Source organism: Panthera uncia, chromosome X, assembly GCF_023721935.1.
Source record: "Panthera uncia isolate 11264 chromosome X, Puncia_PCG_1.0, whole genome shotgun sequence".
In the NCBI taxonomy this organism is placed as follows: Eukaryota; Metazoa; Chordata; class Mammalia; order Carnivora; family Felidae; genus Panthera; species Panthera uncia.
Genome location: NC_064817.1, coordinates 6,811,307 through 6,834,509, shown reverse-complemented (window position 1 = coordinate 6,834,509; position 23,203 = coordinate 6,811,307). Strand labels below are relative to the sequence as shown.

General features: G+C 47.3%; 1 protein-coding gene across 2 annotated transcripts in view; it reads left to right on the top strand.

Moving 5' to 3' along the window:
* Nucleotides 1-23,203, top strand: part of MID1 (midline 1) — a 148,310-nt gene that overhangs the window by 33,501 nt on the left and 91,606 nt on the right. The window contains exon 2 of one of the 2 annotated variants that reach the window (XM_049643416.1): nucleotides 13,178-13,779. In XM_049643416.1, the coding sequence (XP_049499373.1) occupies nucleotides 13,234-13,779 (546 nt within the window). In that variant the 5' untranslated portion in view covers nucleotides 13,178-13,233. Of the gene's footprint in view, nucleotides 1-13,177; nucleotides 13,894-23,203 lie in introns of both variants that reach the window. The other variant, XM_049643415.1, reaches the window with a different exon arrangement.

Below are 23,203 nucleotides of genomic sequence, written 5' to 3'. Positions count from 1 at the left end.
CTGGAGGAGTTGTGCGTGCCACTGAACGTAAGCTTTTCGATGTTCAGAGAACAATGGTGAAATGCCATACTGGCCATCATCAGGAACTATTTACTGATGCATTTTTCTCCCGGTGGATAATAAGTGGGAAGGGGGGAGAGTGCACTTTCTCTGCCTTCTAGAGGAGCGTTGTAGGAATGAAGTAAGAGAAGGTTTTCCCAAGGGGCAAGCGTTTTTCCAGATGGAATCTACTTGCTGCAATAATCCAGCTCAACTGGTCCGTCCTTCACAGACCAGACCTCTGATGTCATTTTGCTGTTTTCCAGGTAACCCTTTTCAGATACGGGCAGGCTTTAAAAAAAAAAAATGTAATATATAAATCGTGTAAGGTTTCCGTTTTTGCATAGAGGAAGGCGTGTCTCTCTGATCCAGGAGGGATGTTGTCACCGAGGGATTTGTGAAGGGTGAGTTCTGTCAAGTCCCACGTAATTTTGCAAAGGCGCTTACGTGTGTGGGTGTGTACAAAAATCAGTTCCACTGTAGACGTACGTAGGGTTTTATAGAGACAGAGAATAGTTCCATGCATGGGTGTAGAAATGCCTGTCGAACTAGAAACACTGGGAAGAAGCGTCCACGGGAGCTTCCATTTCTGCCACCACCACACTGGAGGTGTCAGGAGACTAGGTGTGACAGGTGTTCTCTCCCTCCCCTCTCTTTCGTGTCCGCTGCCGCTGCCCTCAGCACGAGATTCTTGCCTGGCGCTCGGTACAGCACAGACGGGGAAAACATCGGTCACTTTCAACTGAATGCGAAATAGGTGCCATTTGCCTTTAACACTGGATGTTTGCTTTCTTCGCGTAAACTGTAAAAGACATGAAATGTCTGAGACCCTCCGGCGGTGGGAAATCGCCTGTAGAGGTTGTCAGATGATGCTCCGTAGAAGATGATCAAGGTTGCGGTTGTTGATCCTTTTCTTCCGGTTTTGAGGGGTGAAGTCCATGTTTGTTTCCTGATATTCCAACTCTAGATGTTCAGGCTCATTTGCCACCGCAGCGCCAAAATACGGACAAGTTAGGCATGTCTCGTAGAAATTTTGGCAGGCTTAAGGTTGTTTTAACAAAGGCAACACTTTCACATCTCATGCCGAAAACTTCTTTTGAATTCTGTTTGATGATGGATGCGTGTCTCTCCTGTGGACAGCGAGGTCTTCCTTGGGAAGTCACCTCTTTGTGAAATTGAGTAATCCCTTTGTTTATTGTTAATAGACGGATGAAATTGTGATTTGTACAGACATAAGCCAAGAAAGTGTATGTTTGCATTTTTATGTCCAAACATGTGAAGCACGCTTTGGTTTACCGTGAGGTGTTGCAATGGCACGAAAGTAGGCGTCACGACACGCCAGCCAGGCAACAGTCCTTGCCTCCTGCTTGCCCTTTTATCAAGAAGTTTCTTAAACACCTTTGGTGGAGGCTGGATATCTGATTTTGCACGTGAATCGTGCAGGTTTGCAATCAGTGTGTGGGGTTTTTTTTGTGTGTGTGTGTGTTTTTACACTTTCCTGATGATTTACTTGAGTTGCCTGTTCTTGTCTTGCATGGTGATAAGCAACATCCTTGAAAGAATTGCAGGGCAAGACAATTTCTTTTTCTTTTCTTTTCTTTTTTTTTTTTTTTTGCTTTTGGGAAGACTACTTCCTCTTCCTTTAGACAATCAATTTTTAAAAGATTACTTTCCATTCTCAATTCACTCTTTCTTTGCCGTTCTGGTGACTGAAATTTGGGACACCTATCACAGATTTGCTGTGTGTATGTGTGTATGCATCATATGTATGTATAAACACGTGTGCATACGACATGTCGTATGCAGGCATGATATATATATATATATGTGTGTGTATATGTGTTGCTTGCTTATGTATACATGTGTGTATATTTCATACACCTATATTTTCAGTTGTTTATCAGGATGAGAGATTGCAATTTAGCTCTCTATTTGGGGAAGAAAAAAAATGACTGCTTTATGGAGTCTGTACGAGAGATTGTTCTTCTGGATGTGATGTTTTATTTTTTTATTTTTTTATTTTTTAAATTTTTTTATTATTTATTTTTGAGAGAGAGACACAGAGTGCAAGTTGGGGAGGGGCAGAGAGAGAGAGAGGAATCCGGGGCAGGCTCCAGGCTCCGAGCTGTCAGCACAGAGCCCCACATGGGGCTCGAACTCACAAACCACGAGATCATGACCCCAGCCGAAGTTGGACGCTCAACCGACTGAGCCACCCAGGCGCCCCTGGATGTGATGTTTTAAAAAACTTCTTCCGGGGGCACCTGGGTGGCTCAGTCAGTGAAGCGTCTGACCTCGGCTCGGGTCATGATCTCGCGGTTCACAAGTTTGAGCCCCGTGTGGGGCTCTGTGCTGACAGCTCAGAGCCTGGAGCCTTCTTCGGATTCTGTGTCTCCCTCTCTGTCGGCCTCTCCCCCGCTCGTATTCTGTCTGTCTGTCTGTCTCTCTCAAAAATAAATTAAAAAAAATTAAAAAATCAAAACTTCTTCTAGATATTATATTTTAACTCAGAAGATAGATACAAAATAATAAGTGCATTATTAAAAAAAACAACAACAGCGTCCAGAGCACAGTGTGATCATGTGCTCAGGAAGCCGCCAAAAGGACGAAATGCAAGGGAGGCAAGAGCCCCTTGCTGACCCCGGGAGCCGGACGGGACGCTCCTATTGGCAGCATGGAAAAGCTGGCACCCGGCACTCGGCTGCGGGACACTGACCCGCTGCTGGGCCCCGTGAGCCATGAGGGTACAGATCGCAGTGCCAAATCGTCGTCGTTTTGGGGACGAGGCAGTGGGTGTTAATCCGCCCCGAGCTGCCTTTTCATTTGGCTTGAGTTGAACGTGGAGTGGGCGAGGACATAGGGCAGCCTCGGCAGGGTCTGTGCAAAAGGCAGCTGGAAAGCAAGAGGGAGTTTTGATTCTTCAACTCAGCAACCCTGGCGGGGTGGATGAGGTGGAGCTGGGCTTCCTGGAATTGTCGCGTCGATTTTCCTGTTGTGTTTCACCGTTGACGCTCTCACAGACACACAGGACTGCTCCGGCACTGCCTGCCACCCGCCATCTGGTCTCGGTGGCCTGCCTGTCATTTCGCGGGTCCCCTTCCTCTGCCTACGGCGATGTGTCTTCACCAAGAACTAGGGTGCAGTCCATTGGTGGGTATTCAAGGCGATCTATTTGTAAGAATCTGGAGAGGTGCTCAAAGAACTATTAAGGACAAATGTGCTGTTTCCTGTTTTTAACCTATCTATCAGTTTTTTCGAGAGAGCAAGTTGCATTTCTGAGACGGTTGAGGGGGTTTCTTTACTATTAAGGCAGAGCGGGGTCGGGCGGTCGGTCCTTGAGAAATTGGGATTGCTTTTTTTTGCGTTGTCATTGGTGTCTTTTTTCTTGTCTGCTTGTATAAATGAACTCCAGAAGGTGTATTTAAGCATTCTGTTAAGTAAATGTGGAAGACTAGGTTTCAATTAAAATAACCAGACAGTGTGACCTAGCTCCCGCTTCCCCTTAATTTTTATCATTAAAGCCTTCATATCCCCAAAGACATCTGCTGTGCTTCCAAAGGATTCTTTTCAGGAATGTTCATTCATTATTAATCAGGTTGCATGGTCAAGAGAGTATGTGATTATTTTAAAGAATATCCTGGAGATCCAATTACTAAAAATCGAGCACACTATGGACAGGTTTTGTGAACGGTTTCATTCAGTCTGCATGAATTCCACCAGGTGGGTGTTTGGTGACATTAAAAGTCTTCCTTGCTTCTCACTTTCCGTGGCAGGTAGAACATTTTAACTTAAGCGCTCCTCAGAATAAATAAACAGGAAGTGGCAAGTTATTAAGAAAATCTATCGTCTTAATGAGTTACTTTAAAACTTGAGGCTGGTGCCTCTGTGCTCATCTGCCTGTCATGTTTTTGTTTTTGTTTCCTCAGTCAGTCCCTCTGGTCCCTTAAAATTCAGCTGGCAGAAATTCTTAAGTCTGTCACCGATAAAGTGAACCAATTTGGGGTGCTGACAGTCGGAGGTTAACCACAGTGATATTTCAGAGACATTACCTATAGAATGTTACAGGATCACTTTCTTTTTTTCTCCACCTGTTTCCGCTCGTGTGTTATTTGTACTGTTGCTTTAAGAGCCACTTTGCATTTTGACCGCCTCTGTTGTCATATCAATTTCCAGTCTTTCAGAATGCCGTTACATTCAATTGGATCTCACCCTCCCCTTTCCATAGCTTCATGGCCCGGTTTTATTGTGCATTTACCGACTTGCCCGTGTCTCCAATCGGCCAGGGTGCTGCTAATCAGTAAAGTAGCATTTGGGTAGGGTGTTTAGAACTCAAAGCTGTAGTTTTTATAACTCAAAGCTAAATCCTAAACCATGGCCGAATGCGCAAACATTGGGTGCCTGTATTCTGTTATTGAAAATAGTGCATTTGTGGTGGATTCATCTGGAATATAGCACCCAGTTTCCATTGTTTCTGCCTCACAAACAGGTTAATTTCCAAAGTTGCCCAGTTCCAAAGTTTTGAGTCCTCTGAAAGTCCCATGTGCCTCTGATCCAAGATAAAAACATCATTCCACAGTTTAAAAAATAATTTTTTTTACATATTATTTATTTTTGAGAGAGCACCAGTGGAGGAGGGGCAGAGAGAGAGGGAGACACAGAATCCAAAGCAGGCTCCAGGCTCTGAGCCGTCAGCACAGACCAGACGCGGGGCTCGAACTCACCAAACTGAGATCATGAGCTGAGCCGAAGTCGGATGCCCAATCGACTGAGCCACCCAGGTGCCCCGTCCACAGTTCTTAAAAAAAAAATTCCACCTGTGGTTCTAGAACAGGGATGATGTCATAGCAAAAACCCAAATGGCAATAAGTCCACTAAATCTTCATTACCCCTGTGAAGAGGGGATAGGAAATGGACTTGGTCGTTGTTCTGAAATGTAGGATGCTTTAAAGAAAATTTATTCATAGGATATGGGGGATGCTGTTTGTGAAAAAACACTTTCAAGGGTTTTTTCCCCCCTCAAACCGTTTTTATGTGATTTGGTGTAACATTTGTACAGTTTGGGTGGTGTGTGTGTCGGCTCAGTTCTGTGTTGGTAAATGGAACATCAGGCTTAGTTTCCCCACCCCAGAGGATATTTAGGAAAAAATCGGAGGAAGTGCCTTGGGAATCGTCCGGGCAGTGGCTGAGAGCCACCTGGTAGTAACAGTTGACCACGGGCCACCCAGGGTTGCTCTCCGAGTTTATTCCTTGGTCTGGTGACTCATGAATTTCCCTCAGAGCGATGGCCTTCAGAGGCGTACAAAGTGAGACCGAAAGTAAAATCAGTGGGGGCTGCAATACACGCTCTGTTTCATAATTGGAAACATGATTATTGCTCGTGGAGACCCAGAACCTGTAGGGAAGCGCCGAGAGATGGGTTCACCTTACGATTAAGATGTCGAAACCCCGTTAAGAGACATTTGGGATTAAAAACTCACGGATGATGTGCCTCGTGGGTGACTGAACGCATAGAATGCACTCGGTCTGGAGACTCCTGATTCTTGGTCACTTCTGGCATCTATGGGTGAAACTTCCACACTCTGGGGATTTTGAACCGGAAAGCCCCCTCACTGACGTTGGCCACGGATTAAGCCGTGCAAGGCGTGTCGTCTTCACGGGGTACCGGGGGTTCCTTCGGGCTGTAGGTTACCTTCTCTGTGTCATAGCAGGAGTTGGGGGAGACGATAAGGAATATAGTTGTGAAATTCTTACATGAGCTAGCGAGCAGGATGATGGCGAGGGTTGTGACTGCACAGGCAAGGGGTTAAACGTTTTCTTTGCATTGACTTGCCCGGACAATGTTTTTTGCCTCTCTCTCACTTTAAAGGAGGAGGCAGAAAAGACCTTCCGTTGCCTGGCCTGTGACAGTAATCCATTAGGGCACCCGTCCTGAGTTCCCCATCTGCCTTCTCAGGTCCAAAGCTTGTGTCTGAACTAAGTCCTGCTGTCCGTTCTCTTCCACTGGGGACTTTCTCATGCAGTCTGCTTCCCCCCAGATCGTGCACCTTGGACAAAAGAAAGCCCTTCTCCCTCCAGGAAAGTCCTCCTCCTGGGAGGAGTGCTACCAAAGGATGATGATACCTGGAGCCCCGAGGGGGCGAGGGGCCACCTGCCCAGGCAGCTGGTTCAGCCAGACCACCTTAGCCACCACCTGATGCCAAGGTTCGATCATTCCTGCAGCCCTTTCTGTTGATTAATTTTCCTTCGCCCCAAAAGGCACGAGCCTCTTGACATCCAGGTTTAGCATGGGGGATTTCGAGGAGTAGGTGGTCGTTTGGCTCAGGCCACCTGTCCGTCATTGGCCTCAAATCTAGACTATGAGTGTTATCTCTGTGTGAGATATGTGTGTGTGTGTGTGTGTACGCGCGCCTGTATCGTGCATGCCTTTATCAGTCCCAGAGCTTAATTTATTTTAATTTACATACAAGTGAATTAGCATATAGCGCAATAATGATTTCAGGAGTAGGAATTAGGATCTTTAAATGAATATTTTGGTTGTTTTGCACAGATGATAGTTATGCTGCTTTGTGGTTTTCACCTAAAAGCTTTACTTTGTTCACTGTAAACATTTAAGACCTGTCATGCTATTTATAGCTGTCTTTTAAAACAATCCTTCTTTGTTTAATACGAAATCTCCAAAAACAACAGTGACCAGGGTTCTTCGGGCCTCTACGAGGTCCTGCCGTCCATCATCTTAAAAAAACCAGAAAACAACAACAAGAAAATAAACACGAAACACAAAACAATCTGCCAAAGGAAAAAATGATCTGTGCTAGGCAGAACAACAAAGGCAGTCGCTAAGAGCAGCAAACAGTCCCGGTTCCTGGGATGGGAGGTGAGTGCGTGGGAATCAGGCCGAAGGAGCACTTTGGGAGAAACTTGGGCATGGCTTCGAGACAGGAGATGAGGCATCCCTCGGGACTCCTGCTTTGGGCAGCCGGGTGCTGCTCAGTGCCTGGGCCTTTAAGGCAGGCGACAGGAAGAAGCCGTTGGTGCCAGAAGCATGTGGCCAAGATGAAACTGAGGGACAAAAGATTGGAGGAAAGGAATCACCTTGGGAGGTGGTGGCTTGTTGTTTTGGTTTTGTGTGTTCGTGGGGGGGGGGGGGGGGGGAGGGTTGGTAATAGTCCAGGAATGCAGGACAGAAGGTGTAGATCTACCCGGAAGGCAGTGAGAGCAAGAGCAGAGAGAAAGAAACCGACCCGAGAACTAGGGACTGACACTTACATGTCTTGGCTAGTGATTTGGATTTGGGGGAAGGAGAGCGTGTGGCTTCCTATTGATGCTGTACCAAATGACCACCAGCGTGATGGCTTCAGCAACGCTGGAGGTCAAGGTGTCCGCAGGGCTGTGTTCCTTGGGGAGGCTCTAGGGAAGAATCTGTTTGCCTTTTGCAGCTTTTGGAAACGGCTCCCGTTCCCTGACTCGTGGCCCTTCCATCTTCAAAGCAATGGCCCTCGAGTCTTTTCTGCGTCTCATCACCCGACGCTTCCTGTCGTTTCCACATCCAAGGGCCCTGGCGATTGCATCGAGTGCACCTGGGCAGTGCGGGCTGAGCGCCCCATTTCGAGCTCAGCTGTGGCAAGCTCAGTTCTGTCCGCAGCCTGCATTCCCCTTTGCCTTGTAACCTGACATATAGGTTCCGGGGATTAGGATGAGGCCCTCTTTGGAGGGAGGGAGGATCGAATGTGAGGCACCAGGAGGCTTGCGGGGCAGGCAGGTTCCGGAGGGAAGCTGATGAAACCCAGGAGGTGCACGCTGTGAAGTGGGGCATTTACAGTAAATGAAGCAAAGAACTGGCAGTGATGAGCTGGGCTTCTGGAAAGAGCTGGCACTGCGAGGGACAAGCCCAGGAGTCGTTCTCAGGCCGTACGGGAAACGAACGAACAACCGGGATAGCTTTTTTAAAAATTGAGCTAGAATTGACGTAGAACGTTATATTCATTTCACGTGCGCGACCCGACTCCGCATTTGTATACGTCATGAAATGATCGCCACACTAAGTCTAGTTAACATCCGTCACCACGCAGTTACAACTTTTTTTCTTGTGATGAGGACTTTTAAGATCTCCTCTCTTAGCAACTTCCAATTATGCAATACCGTATCGTGAGCGAGAGTCATCGTGCTCTACGTTACATCCCCGCGAGTACGTTCTTTTACATCTGGAAGTCTGCCTTTTGACCACTCTTCGATGACTTTTGGATGGAAGGCCAGACTCTGGCTTAGGAAACACCCAGGCTTTGATTGGCTGGAAGAAGTCGGCAGTGGTTAGAGAGAGGAAAACCCGAAGAGCAGTTTCGGTGACACGTAGAATGAGAGAGGGTGGGATGTGTCCATTGTCACTTCAACCGAAACACCCATTTATTAATTTTCCATTGTAAACAAGTGTTTTCCTCGAAAGTCTTGGATTTGTAAGAAAGTTTCTTGAAAACGTGTCTCGCACCTGCCCCTGAGGACTGTCCTGCTTAGGGATTGTTCCGAGTGAGGGCTGGAAGGAACTGGAGGGAGCATCTGGGGACACACTCCCAGGGCCACTCAGCTAATAGGCGAGCTACGTGTCGTCCCCGACTGTCTGGCCACCCGTCCAGCTCTCTCCTTTCTCTCTATTCCGTGCCCTGTTCTAGACTACAAACCGTGGACAAGCGGGGGTGTGAGCTCTAAATTGTTGCCACTCCCAGTTTGTTCCAAGGGGTTCCCAGGATTGCCCACATCCTCCTGTGAATGAGGACCGCTCAGCCCATTAAGAAAAATGTTGAGCTATAGAATTTCCTGACAATGATATGCACGTGAGATTTCCTTCCATTGTAGTGCATTTAGGCTAAGAATCTCTCTCTCTCTTTCTCTCTCTCTCTCTCTTTTGAAGCTTAGAAATTAAATTATGGGATTTAAGAAAAGAAAAAACATAACATTTTCACAGCCTCCTCCCCCAACCTGTTTGGCGAACCCCTGTTCGTCTTCAAAAATCTTTCTCACATGATGCTTCCTCCGGGAAGCTTTCCTATCTTCTTGCCCCCCAATCTTTGGCACGTGTCTTTTGTCATGTCCCAGGTCCGAGAACCTAGAGGGGCTTCGATGTTTGGTGAAAGAATGAATGGTGTTTTCATTTCTCGAAAAGGGTGTTTCAAAGGAAGCTAGACAATAAACGAGGCTACTTTTTTCAGGTGGGTGAATGCTACGCACGCTTACCGCTAACATATTGTTGGGTAATGTAACAAAAATATGATCTGCAGGAGAGGAGAAAGAAAAAATCAGATCCACTGTAGATAGCGAACCCGTGGCCCCTTCCTTTTTGGCAACATATGGGCGAAAGATCCAGAAAATGGGCTGCACCTCTCTGGGTATCCAGATATGTAGTCATGGCTTAATACCATTAAATCAACGCTTACAGCGTAGACACTTGCACAAAGTGCTTGCCACGCCAAACGCGATGGCAATAAAAGAAAAAGATCCTGTTCTGAGCAGCTGCTGTTAAATCACTCTTACATGAAGTGCCCCTAAGCACTCGACTGCCATTATTTCCATTGCATATCATTTCTCGTTAGCATTCGGAACTTGTACCCGCTTGTCAGAGTCTTACTTCACCGCCGTTGCTGCATTTTATTCGTATCTCTTGGGGAGGGATTCTCATTTGCATTTTGTCTAGCTGTACGTGTCTCTACCTTCGGACACACGGGTCAGCAACATAAGATCCTCAGGCCCAGTCCAGCTGGCTACCTGTTTTTTGTAAATCCGATTTTATTGGCCAGCCACGCTCGCTCCTTCGCGCCTGGTGTGTGACTGCTTTTGCGCGCTACAGCAGTGGACTGGAGCGGCTGCGACAGATTCTGCCTGGCCCGCCACGCCAAAAGTGTTTACTGCCTTGCCCTTTATAGGACACAAAGTTTGCTGACCTCTGTTCTGATACGTTGAGAGATCCTTCAGGGCGGCGGTTATGTTGTATTCTTTGAGGTGTTTTAACCCCAACATCTGGACGTTTATCACCTCCTTCAACAGATGCTTGAGCCCTGCCTGTGTGCAAGGCACTGTTCCACGTGCTGGCCGTACATTGTCACTGAGCAAAGTGGAGTCTGTGCTGTCATAGAGCCCGCCCTCTGCTGGGGCAGTGGGGAGAGATGGCTCAGTGACCAAATGAATAGAATACGTTGGGCGATAAAAGCTGTGGAGAAAGGCAAACCGAGGTCGGGGGAGAAGGGTGGCCGTGATGGGTGGGCAGGTGGTCGTGGTGGTAGCAGGGGACTTGGTTTTATGCGGGCTCACAGAGAAGGTGACACCGATGCAGAGAGTCCTGCGGATTCCCCAGACCTTGTGAGGGGGGAGACGGGACGTGCTTGGCACGTTTGAGGAATTGCAAGGAGGCCATGTGCCCGGAGCCGAACAAGGGGTAACGTGGGAGGAAATGAGGTCACTGTCTGAGTCTGTGTTCTCTGGGGCTGGAGTTATTCTGGTGCGTTTCTCTCCAAGTGGGATGGGAAAGCCCCTGGAGGGTAGAGCAGAGACGGGGCAGGCTCAGTCATGTTTTAACAGGATCTCTGGCTTCTGCCGTTTGGAAGGGTATTAGGATAATCCAGGTAAGGCGTGATGTCGGCTGGCCCACGATCATAGAGCTGGGCTAGTGAGGACGCCAGATTCCGGCTTCTCAAGCCAGCACACTTGATGTCCTTGAATGAAACGTCAGCATTTCTCCCGGGGTCAGCAGTGGAATCACCTCTGGAAATTCTGATCGTGCCACTCTGGGATGGAATCCTGGCACCCGCATAAAAGTACAATCATGACTGGGCACCTCAGTCTGTTAAGCATCTGACTCTTGGTTTCGGCTCAGGTCACGGTCTCGAGGTTCATGGGATCGAGCCCCGTGTCGGGGTCTGCACTGACGGCACGGAGCCTGCTTGGGATTCTCTCTGTCCCTCCCCCTCTGCCTCTCACCTCTCTTTCTCTCTCAAAATAAGTAAGTGGACATTTTTTAAAAAGTTACCAGCGTCACAGCTCTCCAGACAGAATTGGGGCTCCTCTCGTTCCACCTGCGAACAAAGCCGACCAAAAGAGCTACGTTTTCCCTTTAATTTACGTTCTTCCGGTGGGAAGAGAGAAGGAGTTCGATTAGAGATCATTCTCATTTTCTGCGATCAACCAAAATAGTGATTAATAGGTAAAACCCTTTCAATTTCTTCCAGGCCATCTGCCGGAAGAGGGGGACGAGACCGAGGGGGGACGAGACCGAGGGGGGACGGCGGGTTTCTCCCAACGGCAGCGACCCCCCCCCCTCCCGCCCCCCCACTGGGGTTTCCGCTGCAGGTTGTGGAAACACGAGCAAGCTTTAATATTTCAAATCTCAGCTGCCCGCTTAATCTTTCCCATGTAGTTAATGTTCGCGAATGGCCGAAGATCTCTTTCAGCTACCGGGCTCCTATGAAGCCGGCAGCTCGTTAAGTTTTAACAAACTCAGCACATACTTGACGCTTTTAATGATCGCTTACCATTCGGTGGTTGGCAGGATGAGCATTAAGCTTCACCCGAGCACCACGTGGCGTTTCCGAGGGCTGCTATTTCAGAAAGGGGCGGCATGGGCTGGAAACCTCAAATTTTGTAAATACACGGAGGTGGGACTACAAAAGGGCCGACTGTCGGAATCCCGTAAACCCAGCTGTGGATGTGAAGCCTTCCCCTGAAGCTGGCCGAGAACCCCTCCCCGCCTTGCCCCCGCCCCACCCCCCCACCCCGAGTGTGATTTGAACTGGTGTCCCCCGAGCCCTACCGTTCTCCCACAGCCCGCAGTGGGCTGCATCTAACATGCCCGGCGCTGTTCCGCAGACCTCTGCTGATGGTCTTTAAAGGGAGAAGGTTCAAAGAGGCTTGGTTCCCAGGCCTGCTAATGAGCGCGGGGCCCCTTCCCGGTTAATGAACCGGCGTTTCTGTGGGATTCTTTCCCCTGCCCTTTTTGAAGGGAAGGCAGGCGAGGGTTCACAAAAGCAGCAGCGCGCAGCTGAGCCACCCGAAGGCGGCCCGGCAGGGGGGGGGAGCACCGAAGCCGGCGGGGATCGTGTCCCCGGCCCACGCGGCTCTGGGTGTGAGGCTGGACCTCCCACCAGTCCGGCCCGTCGCCGGCGACAGGGACAGGCCCTGGATGGGAGTTTGTCGGCCGGGAGGGCTGCGCAGGGTCCCCTCGGCAGCCCTCGCGAGCCTCCCCGCGCGGTAACGCGACGGCCTGATGCTGCCGTCCGATCTGCAGGCGTTACCGTTGTCAGTGACTTACCAGATGCATGTTAAAGCCCCGAGAATCCTTGTTCTAATTAACTGAATCATTATTAGTCATTGGGACCCAAGCTCACCGCAGCCCCTGAAAAGGCCCGTAGATATTTTTTCTCTGCTTCCCTCTGCCCACCCACCATCCCACTGCGGGATCAACGATTAGAATTATTCAGGAGGGTAGCGAACGCATGCCAGAAACATTGCCTCTGTCACGATCATGTCCGCGAAAGTCAGTGTTTTTCCTCGGGAATATATTTAGGAAGCTGACATCGCGTATTTAAGCGTTATCGTCGCCGCGGAAGCCACACGTTTGATTTCACGCACATTTCATGCCCGTTTCCACGGGAGGTGCCTTTCTCCTTCTCTGAAGACTGCTTTGGCGTCACAGAGGGAGAAATCCTGCGGACGCATAAACGTTCGCGTGTAAGTTCATCGATTCCGAGTTCTGAAAGGCTCTCGCTCATTAGTTAGCATTTCTACATTTTAATTCTCAGCACAAGGTAGAAGTTGGCCGTGACCCACTCAGGTTATTGGGATCAGATACAAATTGTGGACATTGCCGTTTCAGTAACTTGCCAGTTTGGAGTAAGACCTTTTAGCAAGCAAAATGGCAAAAACCCACTCGCTGCTTTCAGGGACTGGGACTTAGAGGAAACGTCCGTTGGTGTGCTGGCTTAGGGTGTTTCTCCCCGCCTCGTTGCCCCACGCGCACAGAAAGAGAATTATTTAGAACGTACACGCATTTTACCCTTCCGTGATCCGCGTTCGGAATCATTTTGAGACGCATTCAAAGCTGACAGCCCCCCATGGCTGACCCCCTCGCGCCTAATCACATCTTACATTCTGTTTCCAGATAGCTGATCAGCTTCCTTGGATTTTGCTGATGACCCAGGAGAGCTTTGCCTGAAGATGGAAACACTGGAGTCGGAGCTGACCTGCCCTATTTGTTTGGAGCTCTTTGAGGACCCTCTCCTGCTGCCCTGCGCACACAGCCTCTGCTTCAACTGTGCCCACCGCATCCTGGTGTCGCACTGTGCCACCAACGAGTCCGTGGAGTCCATCACCGCCTTCCAGTGCCCCACCTGCCGACATGTCATCACGCTCAGCCAGCGCGGTCTAGACGGACTCAAACGCAACGTCACCCTGCAGAACATCATCGACAGGTTCCAGAAAGCGTCCGTGAGCGGGCCCAATTCCCCCAGCGAGACCCGCCGGGAGCGGGCGTTCGACGCCAACACCATGACCTCCGCCGAGAAAGTCCTCTGCCAGTTCTGTGACCAGGATCCTGCCCAGGACGCTGTGAAGACCTGTGTCACTTGCGAAGTGTCCTACTGTGATGAGTGCCTGAAAGCCACTCACCCAAACAAGAAGCCCTTTACAGGGCATCGTCTGATTGAGCCAATTCCGGACTCGCACATCCGGGGGCTGATGTGCCTGGAGCACGAGGATGAGAAGGTGAATATGTACTGTGTGACCGATGACCAGTTAATCTGTGCCTTGTGTAAACTGGTTGGGCGGCACCGAGATCATCAGGTGGCAGCTTTGAGTGAACGCTATGACAAGTTGAAGGTTAGTCCGATCCGCCTTAAGCCAACCCCTTTCTGCCAGCAAATGTCATGGAAATAAAAAGTGTACTCACTGCTAGCTACATGGCAGGTGAAGGTTTCCTCTTCACCTTTGCTATCTGATTAGTTTTAGCATGTTTTCTGGCAGCCTATAAATGTTGCACAATAAGGGTATCTTGTAAAAGTTGACGGCTGCTTGTAATTTTAGCGTTGTCATGGTGACGATGAATTTGCAAAATCTGGATCGTCTTCAACCCTTGCAGTTTTGTGTGTGTGTGTATGTGTGTGTGAGAGAGAGACAGACAGACAGAAGGAAAGAAGGAATGGCAGATAAAATCTGGCTTTGGGCATTTGCGGCGGTGGGGGGGGGGCATTCAGTTTCTTCATTCATCCAGGAAAGCTAATTTCACCCGAATTGTACCTGGATCTAGTTACCCGCATAAACGAAAGGACACAAGGAGGACAGCCTGTGGCAACTGTGGGCTTTTGGAGGACCTGTGACCTTTCATTTCTCGTGTGAGTGATATCTGGCTTATTGGTGAGTTAGAGTACGCTGACCATCTCGGGTTTCACGAAGGATTTCCTTTTCATTTAGGCTTTGTGTTCAGGAAGGTTACAGGCAAGACTATTTGAACTTCCACTTTTAACATGAAATTATTAACCTGACTCCAGCTCGGGGAACGATAATTAATATGACTATACGTCAAATTAAAAAATCACTCTCTAAATATGGATAGAATGCACCAGGGAAGAAATAAGTCAGGTCTCCTGATGTCTGTTCAACTTCAGGCGACGGTGGGTCTAATTATGGCAAACTCAGCCGAGAGTTTGCTCTGATAGTGAGATACTATGCTCACCAGTCAGTTTTAGATCACAAGATGCCAATTAAAAAGAAAGGAAGTAGGAATTAAGAGCTTTGAGTAAATATATATTCAAGTCCTTCCTCTCAGGAAAAACACACACCGTGTTGTTGAGCAAACAGAAAATGAATCACATGATCGAGAGTGTTACCATTGGGAGCACACCGTCACCTGTCACAAATGGTTCCTATCACTTTTCCTCAGCTAATGGGTGGTTGTGTTTCCCGGGACCTCATTGTTTATTTTGTGACGCTGGGATTAATGGGCCACACCTGTGATTTGGTCTGGCTGTGTCTTGAGACGCGGAGGGAAATGGAGGAGCTGAAGTTAATCCCGCTCCTGAGTGTCACTTGGGGAACAAAACCTCACCTGGGCAGCACGCCTCACTTTTAAGTGTCCATGGAGAGGGAGTTAAGCCCGAGGACTTAGGTGCTGGGGACAAGGGGACATGGAAGCTGCCTAGTTTTCTAGTGTGCCCAGCACTACCACAAGCACACCTCCAAAGTTAACGATGGCGGAGGCAATGCGTGTCGAATTGTGCCTCTGAAACAAATTCTTCGGAAATGGATGCGGCGATCCATCTTGGAGACCAAGGTGACCGTTTCGCCCCTGTTTTGGTGGGGGACTGAACATTTGAGATGACCGGACACAGGTGGTTTTGTTTTCCCGACGTAAACCTGGCGGACGGGGTCTTTTCTTTATCACAAAATGTTCCTCTGACTGGATCGACACTGCCTTTTGATGATCAGGTGTTAAAACCCCACCGTGATGTTCAATATTCGACAACCCCGGACTCGGTAGTTAAACTTGGTAGTCAGGTTCTGCTCGTTATTTGTGTACTATCAGAGGGGAGTTATTAATTATTTACAGAACAACTCCAAATTTATGAGGAGATACTGTCATGCTCTAGGCCCTTCTTGTGATGAAACTGACAACTCTTCAATTATGAGCCCTGCACACTTGTCTGATTGAGCCAGTGGGTTAGTGGTCGTTGATAATTGTCAGGCCCTCCTGGTAACAGTATCAGTTAATGAAGCAGTATATTTTCTCTTTGAATTATAGAAGCATAAGCATATAAACAGCACCCAGTGCACCCAAGCACATTTACAGCCACTCAACAAAATATGCTTCTGAGCATTTACTTACAGCCTTTTCACAAAATGCGCTTATGAGCATTTAAACAGATAACATGCCAACATAACGTGTTTGCTCCAAAACACGCCATTAGAATGGACAAATCATAAGAATACCCTGACATGTGGGGCGTCTGTGATATTTCAGCTGTCACATAATTATGAACATACGTACTTCTTTGTTTTGCTTAAAACCCAAGCACAGCGTGTGCATTAATATTTGAAAGGACCAAAGCCAAGGAAGGGTGTTTTTGTCAATTATTACTTTGGTCTGAACAAGTGACTATGCTCTGTAAATTGGATATGTAGGGACGCAAGGGTCTCCTGTTGAAAAACGTGTGTGTCCGTCCTTCTGTTAGTAAAAGTCCACTCTTTGAAGACGGGAATTCTGCAATGATGACGAAGAACAATTATTTCTTGCACTGATCTTAAACGTCGGGGGGCACCTTTCCTCATGTTAGGTCTCAGTATACGTATGTTTATGTAAAGAATTGGAATATACTTTTGCACATCTCTTTCTAGGCACAAAAGGAAAAACAAAGCATAAAAATCCCAACGTGTAGAATTTTATCTGAAAAGAGAAAAGTCTTCCTACCAAATGCACGTCTCTAAATGGAGCATGTCATACTGTGGACTTTCTTGCGTCATTTTAATTGAATTTGAAGAAGCCTCTCAGTGCCCCAAATCTGGATTAAATTTTGATTGGTGAACTACATAACATATAAGAGAATTTAATATAGTGTATGGCAGAGTGACCGAGGAATTACAATGCAATCATTCCATTTTTTCCCTGTTCTAACATACGATGTTGGAGCTCTAGTTTCTTTTCTCTAGTTATACCTATAAAAATATACAAACTGAGAGGAATTGACCTTGCCTTGCCCTTCAACTTCAGCATAGACTCACTTCAAGTTAGCTGATGCTGAAGGTCCAAACCATTGTTTTGCATTTCTGACTCTAAAGGCTGGCTGAGGGAGTTTATTTGTATAATGTCCATTTCAATGGGTCATCCCAGTGGAATTTGGTCACAGTTTGGTAAAAGTTCCAATTCAAGCTTAGCCTTCCTGTGTAGTCCTTATCTGGAGGTCAAGGCAAGGGATTTCACTCTTGGGTTTCATTTATAGATTGTAAGGTTCCATAATTTGGAAAGTCCTGTACTTTATTTGCAACCAGGAATGTCGTAAGTAGATACTTAGCTAGACTGGTATTCTCTTTCCTCAGAATTTCTATACCTTGTCCCTTCTCTGAAAATAGTCACAGGCATAGTACGGGTTCCAGTGCAAAGGTGTGTGTGTGTGTGTGTGTGTGTGTGTGTTACCTGGCGCATCCATGGTACGGATAGAGTTATCTGGCCCCAAATGTCAATAGTGCCCAGTCGAGAGACCCTGGTCAGTGAGAAGAATTTAGTGTTCATCACTGTAGTAATTTGCTAGGCTGCCCTCACAAGGGATCACAAGCACAGTGACCTAAGCAACAGAAATTTATTGTCCCACAGTTTTGGAGGCAAGAAGCCCAGAACCAAAGTGTAAGCAGGGTTGACTCCTCCTGAGGGCTGTGAGGGGAGGGATGTGCTCCAGGCATGTCTCCGTGGGTTGTAGGTGACTGTTTCCTCTCTCTCTCTTCGGTGCCATTCTCCCCCTGTGCTCGTCTTTGTGTTCAGATTTCCCCTTTTTATAAGCACACCAGTCATACTGGAGGACGGGCCCACCGTCCTCCAGTATGGCCTCATCATAACTAATTACATCTGCAATGACCCGATTTCTAAATAAGGTCGCATTCTGAAGTTATTGGGGGTTAGGGGTTCAACGTGTGAATTTGGGGGGGGGCACAATTCAACCCACAACAGTTCCTTACTTCAATGTGTACCTAATTATCTAGTCAATTGAACACATATTCTTTCTCCATCAGGGATTTAATCACCTCAAGTTAGGCAGAGCCCTGTGGGCTTGCACTGCCCCGGCACTCACCTAAGACTGACCGTGGGGGCTTGTAGATCATGAATTCCCAATAAACTCTTGTCAGCTGCTTCACTGATGATCAACTATTAACCCTCCGTGGAAATTTTAATTTAAGGCCATAACAATACTGCAGATATTCATTCTTCTACGTGACAAAGCATCCTATAATATCTAAATGAGAGAGGAGCCAGGCGTTACATGACATTCCACCCAACTGGACGTGAACCATTATTTTGGACCCTATCACGTTTTGTTGGCTTAAAGGCCGTGAATTTTGATAAACTAGATCTCGGCTAATTGTGCAACAATTCACATTTGTTTCACGCTGTTATGTGATGGGCACTTGATAGACCCATTAAACCCATTGTTTCATTTCCCCTCCAGTTAACCATATCTGGCATCTAGGTGTTGTTTCAACGGGCTGCCGAAAACTGCTAAGCCAGTATATGCTTAATAAATGACCGGGCACAGCCTCCTTCCTTCGTGGCGCTCATAGGCTAGCAGAGAACTCCAATCAGGTCAATATTTTCTCTGTTGGTGGTGGGGGGAAGCACTGCATGCCCACAATAGCAAACACCATCCCTAAACCTGAGCGATGGAGAAAGGCTTCCCAGAAAAGGACCATGACACTCACCATTCCCAGCCTTTTATTAGAAAACGTTGAATTTCCTAGATGTCTGTAACTTCCCTGGTGTTAGTCATTCTTTTTTTTTTTTTAAGTTTGTTTATTTTCCATTTTATTTTTTTATTTGTTAAAATTTACATCCAAATGAGTTAGCATATAGTGCAACAATGATTTCAGGAGTAGATTCCTTAATGCCCATTACCCATGTAGCCCATCCCGCCTCCCACAAGTCCTCCAATTACCCTCTGTTTGTTCTCCATATTTAAGAGTCTCTTCTGTTTTGTCCCCCTCCCTGTTTTTATATTATTTTTGTTTCCCTTTATGTTCATCTGTTTTGTCTCTTAAAGTCCTCATATGAGTGAAGTCATATAATTTTTGTCTTTCTCTGACTGACACTTTCTCACTTCACTTAGCATAATACCCTCCAGTTCCATCCACGCAGTTGCAAATGGCAATATTTCATTCTTTTTGATTGCCGAGTAATACTCCATTGTATATCTAGACCACATCTTCTTTATCCATTCACCCAGCGATGGCCATTTGGGCTCTTTCCATACTTTGGCTATTGTTGATAGTGCTGCTCTAAACATGGGGGTGCACGTGTCCCTTCAAAACAGCACACCTGTATCCCATGGATAAACGCCTACTAGTGCCATTGCTGGGTCGTTCTTTTTTATTGTTATCTCCTGCGACATCCCTTGTGCAACCCTGTATAAGATTTCAAGCTAGTTCACAATAATCCCAGGCTAGATTTTAGTCTAAAATATGGATATGCCCTCTGACATTTCACCACATGATGCCGGTGGGATATGTGCGTAAGTCGGACATAGGTCTTGTAGAACGTTTTGGTTTTATGGGGTCTCACCAGTTCTGACTGGCCCCTTGAGAATGCAATTCTGCTTGTGGTTTTTTTCAGTCAGCGATATATATTTAAAATGTGGTTTCCAAGTATTTGTAAATTACCTTAAGCCTAGATTTTAATTTTCTCAGTTTGGTACCCAAAGGATTTATGATACACGGAGGAAAGGAAACCATCCCCAGGGATGAGTTTTAACTGTAAGCTCAAGGCCACATCCTTCTCCCTGAAGAATCTCCTCTCCCTTCTTGCACCTGCAGAGAGGAAGGTCTTTTCGCCTGATGCTTTGGTGTTATTGGAACCATTTTCAGTAAGTTTGGAGAGTTCTGGAAGATGCACAGGCAAGTATAGAGGTACCTTGTAGCCATGTGGCTATGTAAACAAATGTCATTCTTGGGCACGTTGCTTACTGTTCAAAAAACAGGGCTAAGTATGTAGTTACTTACATGGACACTTGGGAGAACAAAATAAAATGTTTCACATAAACTCTCGGTGTTGTGCCTGGCCCCCAGGAAGCCTGCAGTGTATGTTAGGACATAACAGTGTCTACTGGGAGCCAGGGGGTAGGATGGTTACAGTGTGGACTTTGGAGATAGACTGCCTGCCAGTCGTTTGTTAATACTGTTTGTATTATTTGTGTGTGAGATAAGGGTCGTGTTACCGTTTTCATGTGTTCTGTAGTTTTGTTTCCAAAGCGCCTGGCAAAGGGCAGAGGCGCAACAATGAATATCCACTTGTTGATGGACGTGTTGATGGACGTGAGGCCTGTTGGCAGGAACCTGCAAGAGAGTTTAGGGATCCGAGACAACGCTGGCTGGAGCCTGGGGCGCCGACTGGGGGGCCGGGAGAGAGAGTGTTGGAAGAGTCCTGTTGGGATAAGATTTTGAAAGCCTTTCGAGTGCCAAGTTAAGAGCGTGCGACATTTTTACCCTTCTCTACAGGGGAACGCTGAAGTCATTTTGTTTTTGCGACGGACGCTATGTGACGTATGTTTTCTGAAGGGAGGTCACGCGAACGTGTAGGCATCCACAGAGGTAGGGGAGGAAAAGACGTTCCCATGCCTTTAGAATTTGTGGTCTCTCTTTTGTAACATTTTAAAAAACGTTTTATTTCTCTTTGAGAGAGCGCAAGCCGGTGAGGGGCAGAGAGGGGGACAGAGGATCCACAGCGGGCTCTGTGCTGAGAGTGGCGAGCCCGACATGGGGCTCGAACGCACGAACCGCGAGATCGTGACCCGAGCCAAGTCGGACGCTCAAGCGCCTGAGCCGCCTAGGCGCCCCCAGAGTGGTGTCCTTGTTAACTGGCGAAGTAAAGTAGCGTCACACAGCTCAGAACCCGCCACACCGTCAACAGAAACACGCGAAGCTGGGAGATTCAGAGAGTGGCCCAGGAAGACTGAGAAGAAGTAGGAGGGTGTCCTTGCCGGGCGGGTCTTGGGTCCAGGCGGAAAGGCGATTCTTTTCCTCCTGTCCTAGTGCAGCTCGACACACTGGTGATAACATGTGCTGATTTCTTCTGGCTTTTTGATTCACGATAAGCAGGATGCCGTTCAAGCCTCGAAATGCCTGCTATACACCTAAGTAACGTTTTAGAGCCACAAGCAACCTCGGAGCTCACGTTATTTCACCCCCCTCCTGTAGATGAGAATATTAGGTAAAAGGAGTTGCCTGCAACCAGCCGGCGAGGTGACTACACCGGGGCTGGACACGGCTGTCCCGCTGCCCGGTCTGTCCTACGTCCCTTCAGCCCCGCCGCCCTCCGGGCATTCCTCTGGGTCTTTTTGAGGCACTGGGACTAAATGCACTGATTTTACAGTGACTTTGAACACGCACCTGGCCTGGCTGTGAGCCACCATCGTGGATGTAGGATGATGCCTCTAGGGCCACCAAAAAAGCTGCTTCAGGATATCCCAATGCTGTCATTTCTACCGCTGCGCCAGTGTAGACCGGGTGGCTTTGAAGGGCCAGACCTCATGCCAGGAGGTGGGTTCATATAGATGGACCCAGTTGCCCTTGGGGACACCACAGAGAAAAGGAGATGCTCACGTGGAAACGAATTACAATTTCAGCTTAAATGGCTCATTAATTTCCCTCCTAGGATAATTATTTGTCAAGTTTATTTATATTGAGAGAGAGAGAGAGATAGTTGGGGGGGGCGGCAGAGAGAGAGAGAAAGAGAGAGAGAGAGAGAGAATGAATTCCAAGCAGGCTTTGCGCTGCCAGCGCAGAGCTGGACGCGGGGCTCAAACCCACAAGCCGTGGGATCATGACCTGAGCCAAAACCAAGAGTCGGACGCTTAACCGACTAAGCCACCCAGGCGTCCCCCCCACTCCCCGCCCTTAGGGTAATTTTTTTCCTGAATGTTTTAACATACAGATTAACAATTTAATTTTATTGAAATACATTAACTGAGTAAACATAAGTGAGGAGTATCTGTGCGTGGTATTTGGATTTAAGTTGAAAAGTTTTGAAAGAATGCGATTCATTGCGACCAGTTACAAAGTTAAGGCCAGTACGATATGCTGAAATTATGTTAACAAAACATTCCATTTTTTCAAGGCTGTGATATTCAAAACTCTCCTTCCTTCTGTGTCATTGGCAGATCATGAATTAAGTCCATCTTCGAAAGAGTGGTACATTTTTTAGTCCCGGCTAAGTAATAAAGAGGACATGAGTGGCCTGCGAAAGTGAATGTGGCTAAAGATTTCATTTATTCTCAGTATGTGACGTAAGCATTCTGGAAAAATCTGACGAAACTGCATTTACAAAATCCACTTAAAACTTACTCACTTGATGTTTTGCACTTTGGGGCATGATACATAAAGTCTTGGCATACCCGTGAGGATAGGTTTGAAGCTGACAGAGGAAACACATTTTACATTTCTCGTCAAAAAAGAAAATGCTTGTAAAGTGCCGAGCATGGTGATTGGCACATAGTAAGCGTTCCACGAACGTGACGTATTATTACATCTGGGCATTTACTGTTACACTAAAGGCTTCATTGGTGTAATCCAATCATGGATTTCATGACAGTATCATAAATTACTCCGTGGTTATAGGGTCGATTTGTGTTTCTGGCTGACATGGGAAACTAAACAACCTTCAGGGGAATTATAATTGGGTGGAAACTTTGATTTGTCCTTCTTTCTAAACCGAGCTAGGTAGTAAAATGGACTTTTAAGAAGCAGGGAGTGGTAGACTGAAAGAAATGGCTTTAAGAACAGGCACCATTTTGAAGTCCAGTCCATGGGGGATGAGCTAGGCTTATCTGATAGAATCAACACCGTGGGTGTTGACAGAGGACCTATGACTATTTCCTAGGAAAAAGAAGCCAGCTCAAGGTTAATGTCACACGTAGACAGCCTGGACCAATCACAAGTTCCATGGGCCAACTTTCTTTTGTGTTGTATGAGGGAAGGATAGAGCAAGCTGACCTTGGCCTATGTTAGTAGCCGTGTCCCTTAGAATGGGAAGAAGAGGTTTTGGTATTGGTTAGGGCTACGAGAGGAAGAAAGCTCAGAAGAAGGAACTCGCAGAAGGAGAAGGGTTGGAGGTCCTCCACGATGGTGGCCCTGGGGGATTTTGTTCTCTATGCTTCCTGCCACTCCATGGGGACAGAATGCAGAGAACAGCAGGGTTATCATCTGCCTCCTCCCTTCTATCTTCTTTACTGCTTAAGGGGTGGGGGGGTGGGATCAGGAAAATAATGGCTTTTATTCACATTGGTATAGACTAGGTTACTAATAAAACAATATGGAAATCATGAAAAGCTTCTACGCCTTTTGTACCTTTATAAATGATCTCCCCCCATCTGTTTTATCAAATCCCACTTTTGAAAGAAAGAAAGAAAGAAAGAAAGAAAGAAAGAAAGAAAGAAAGAAA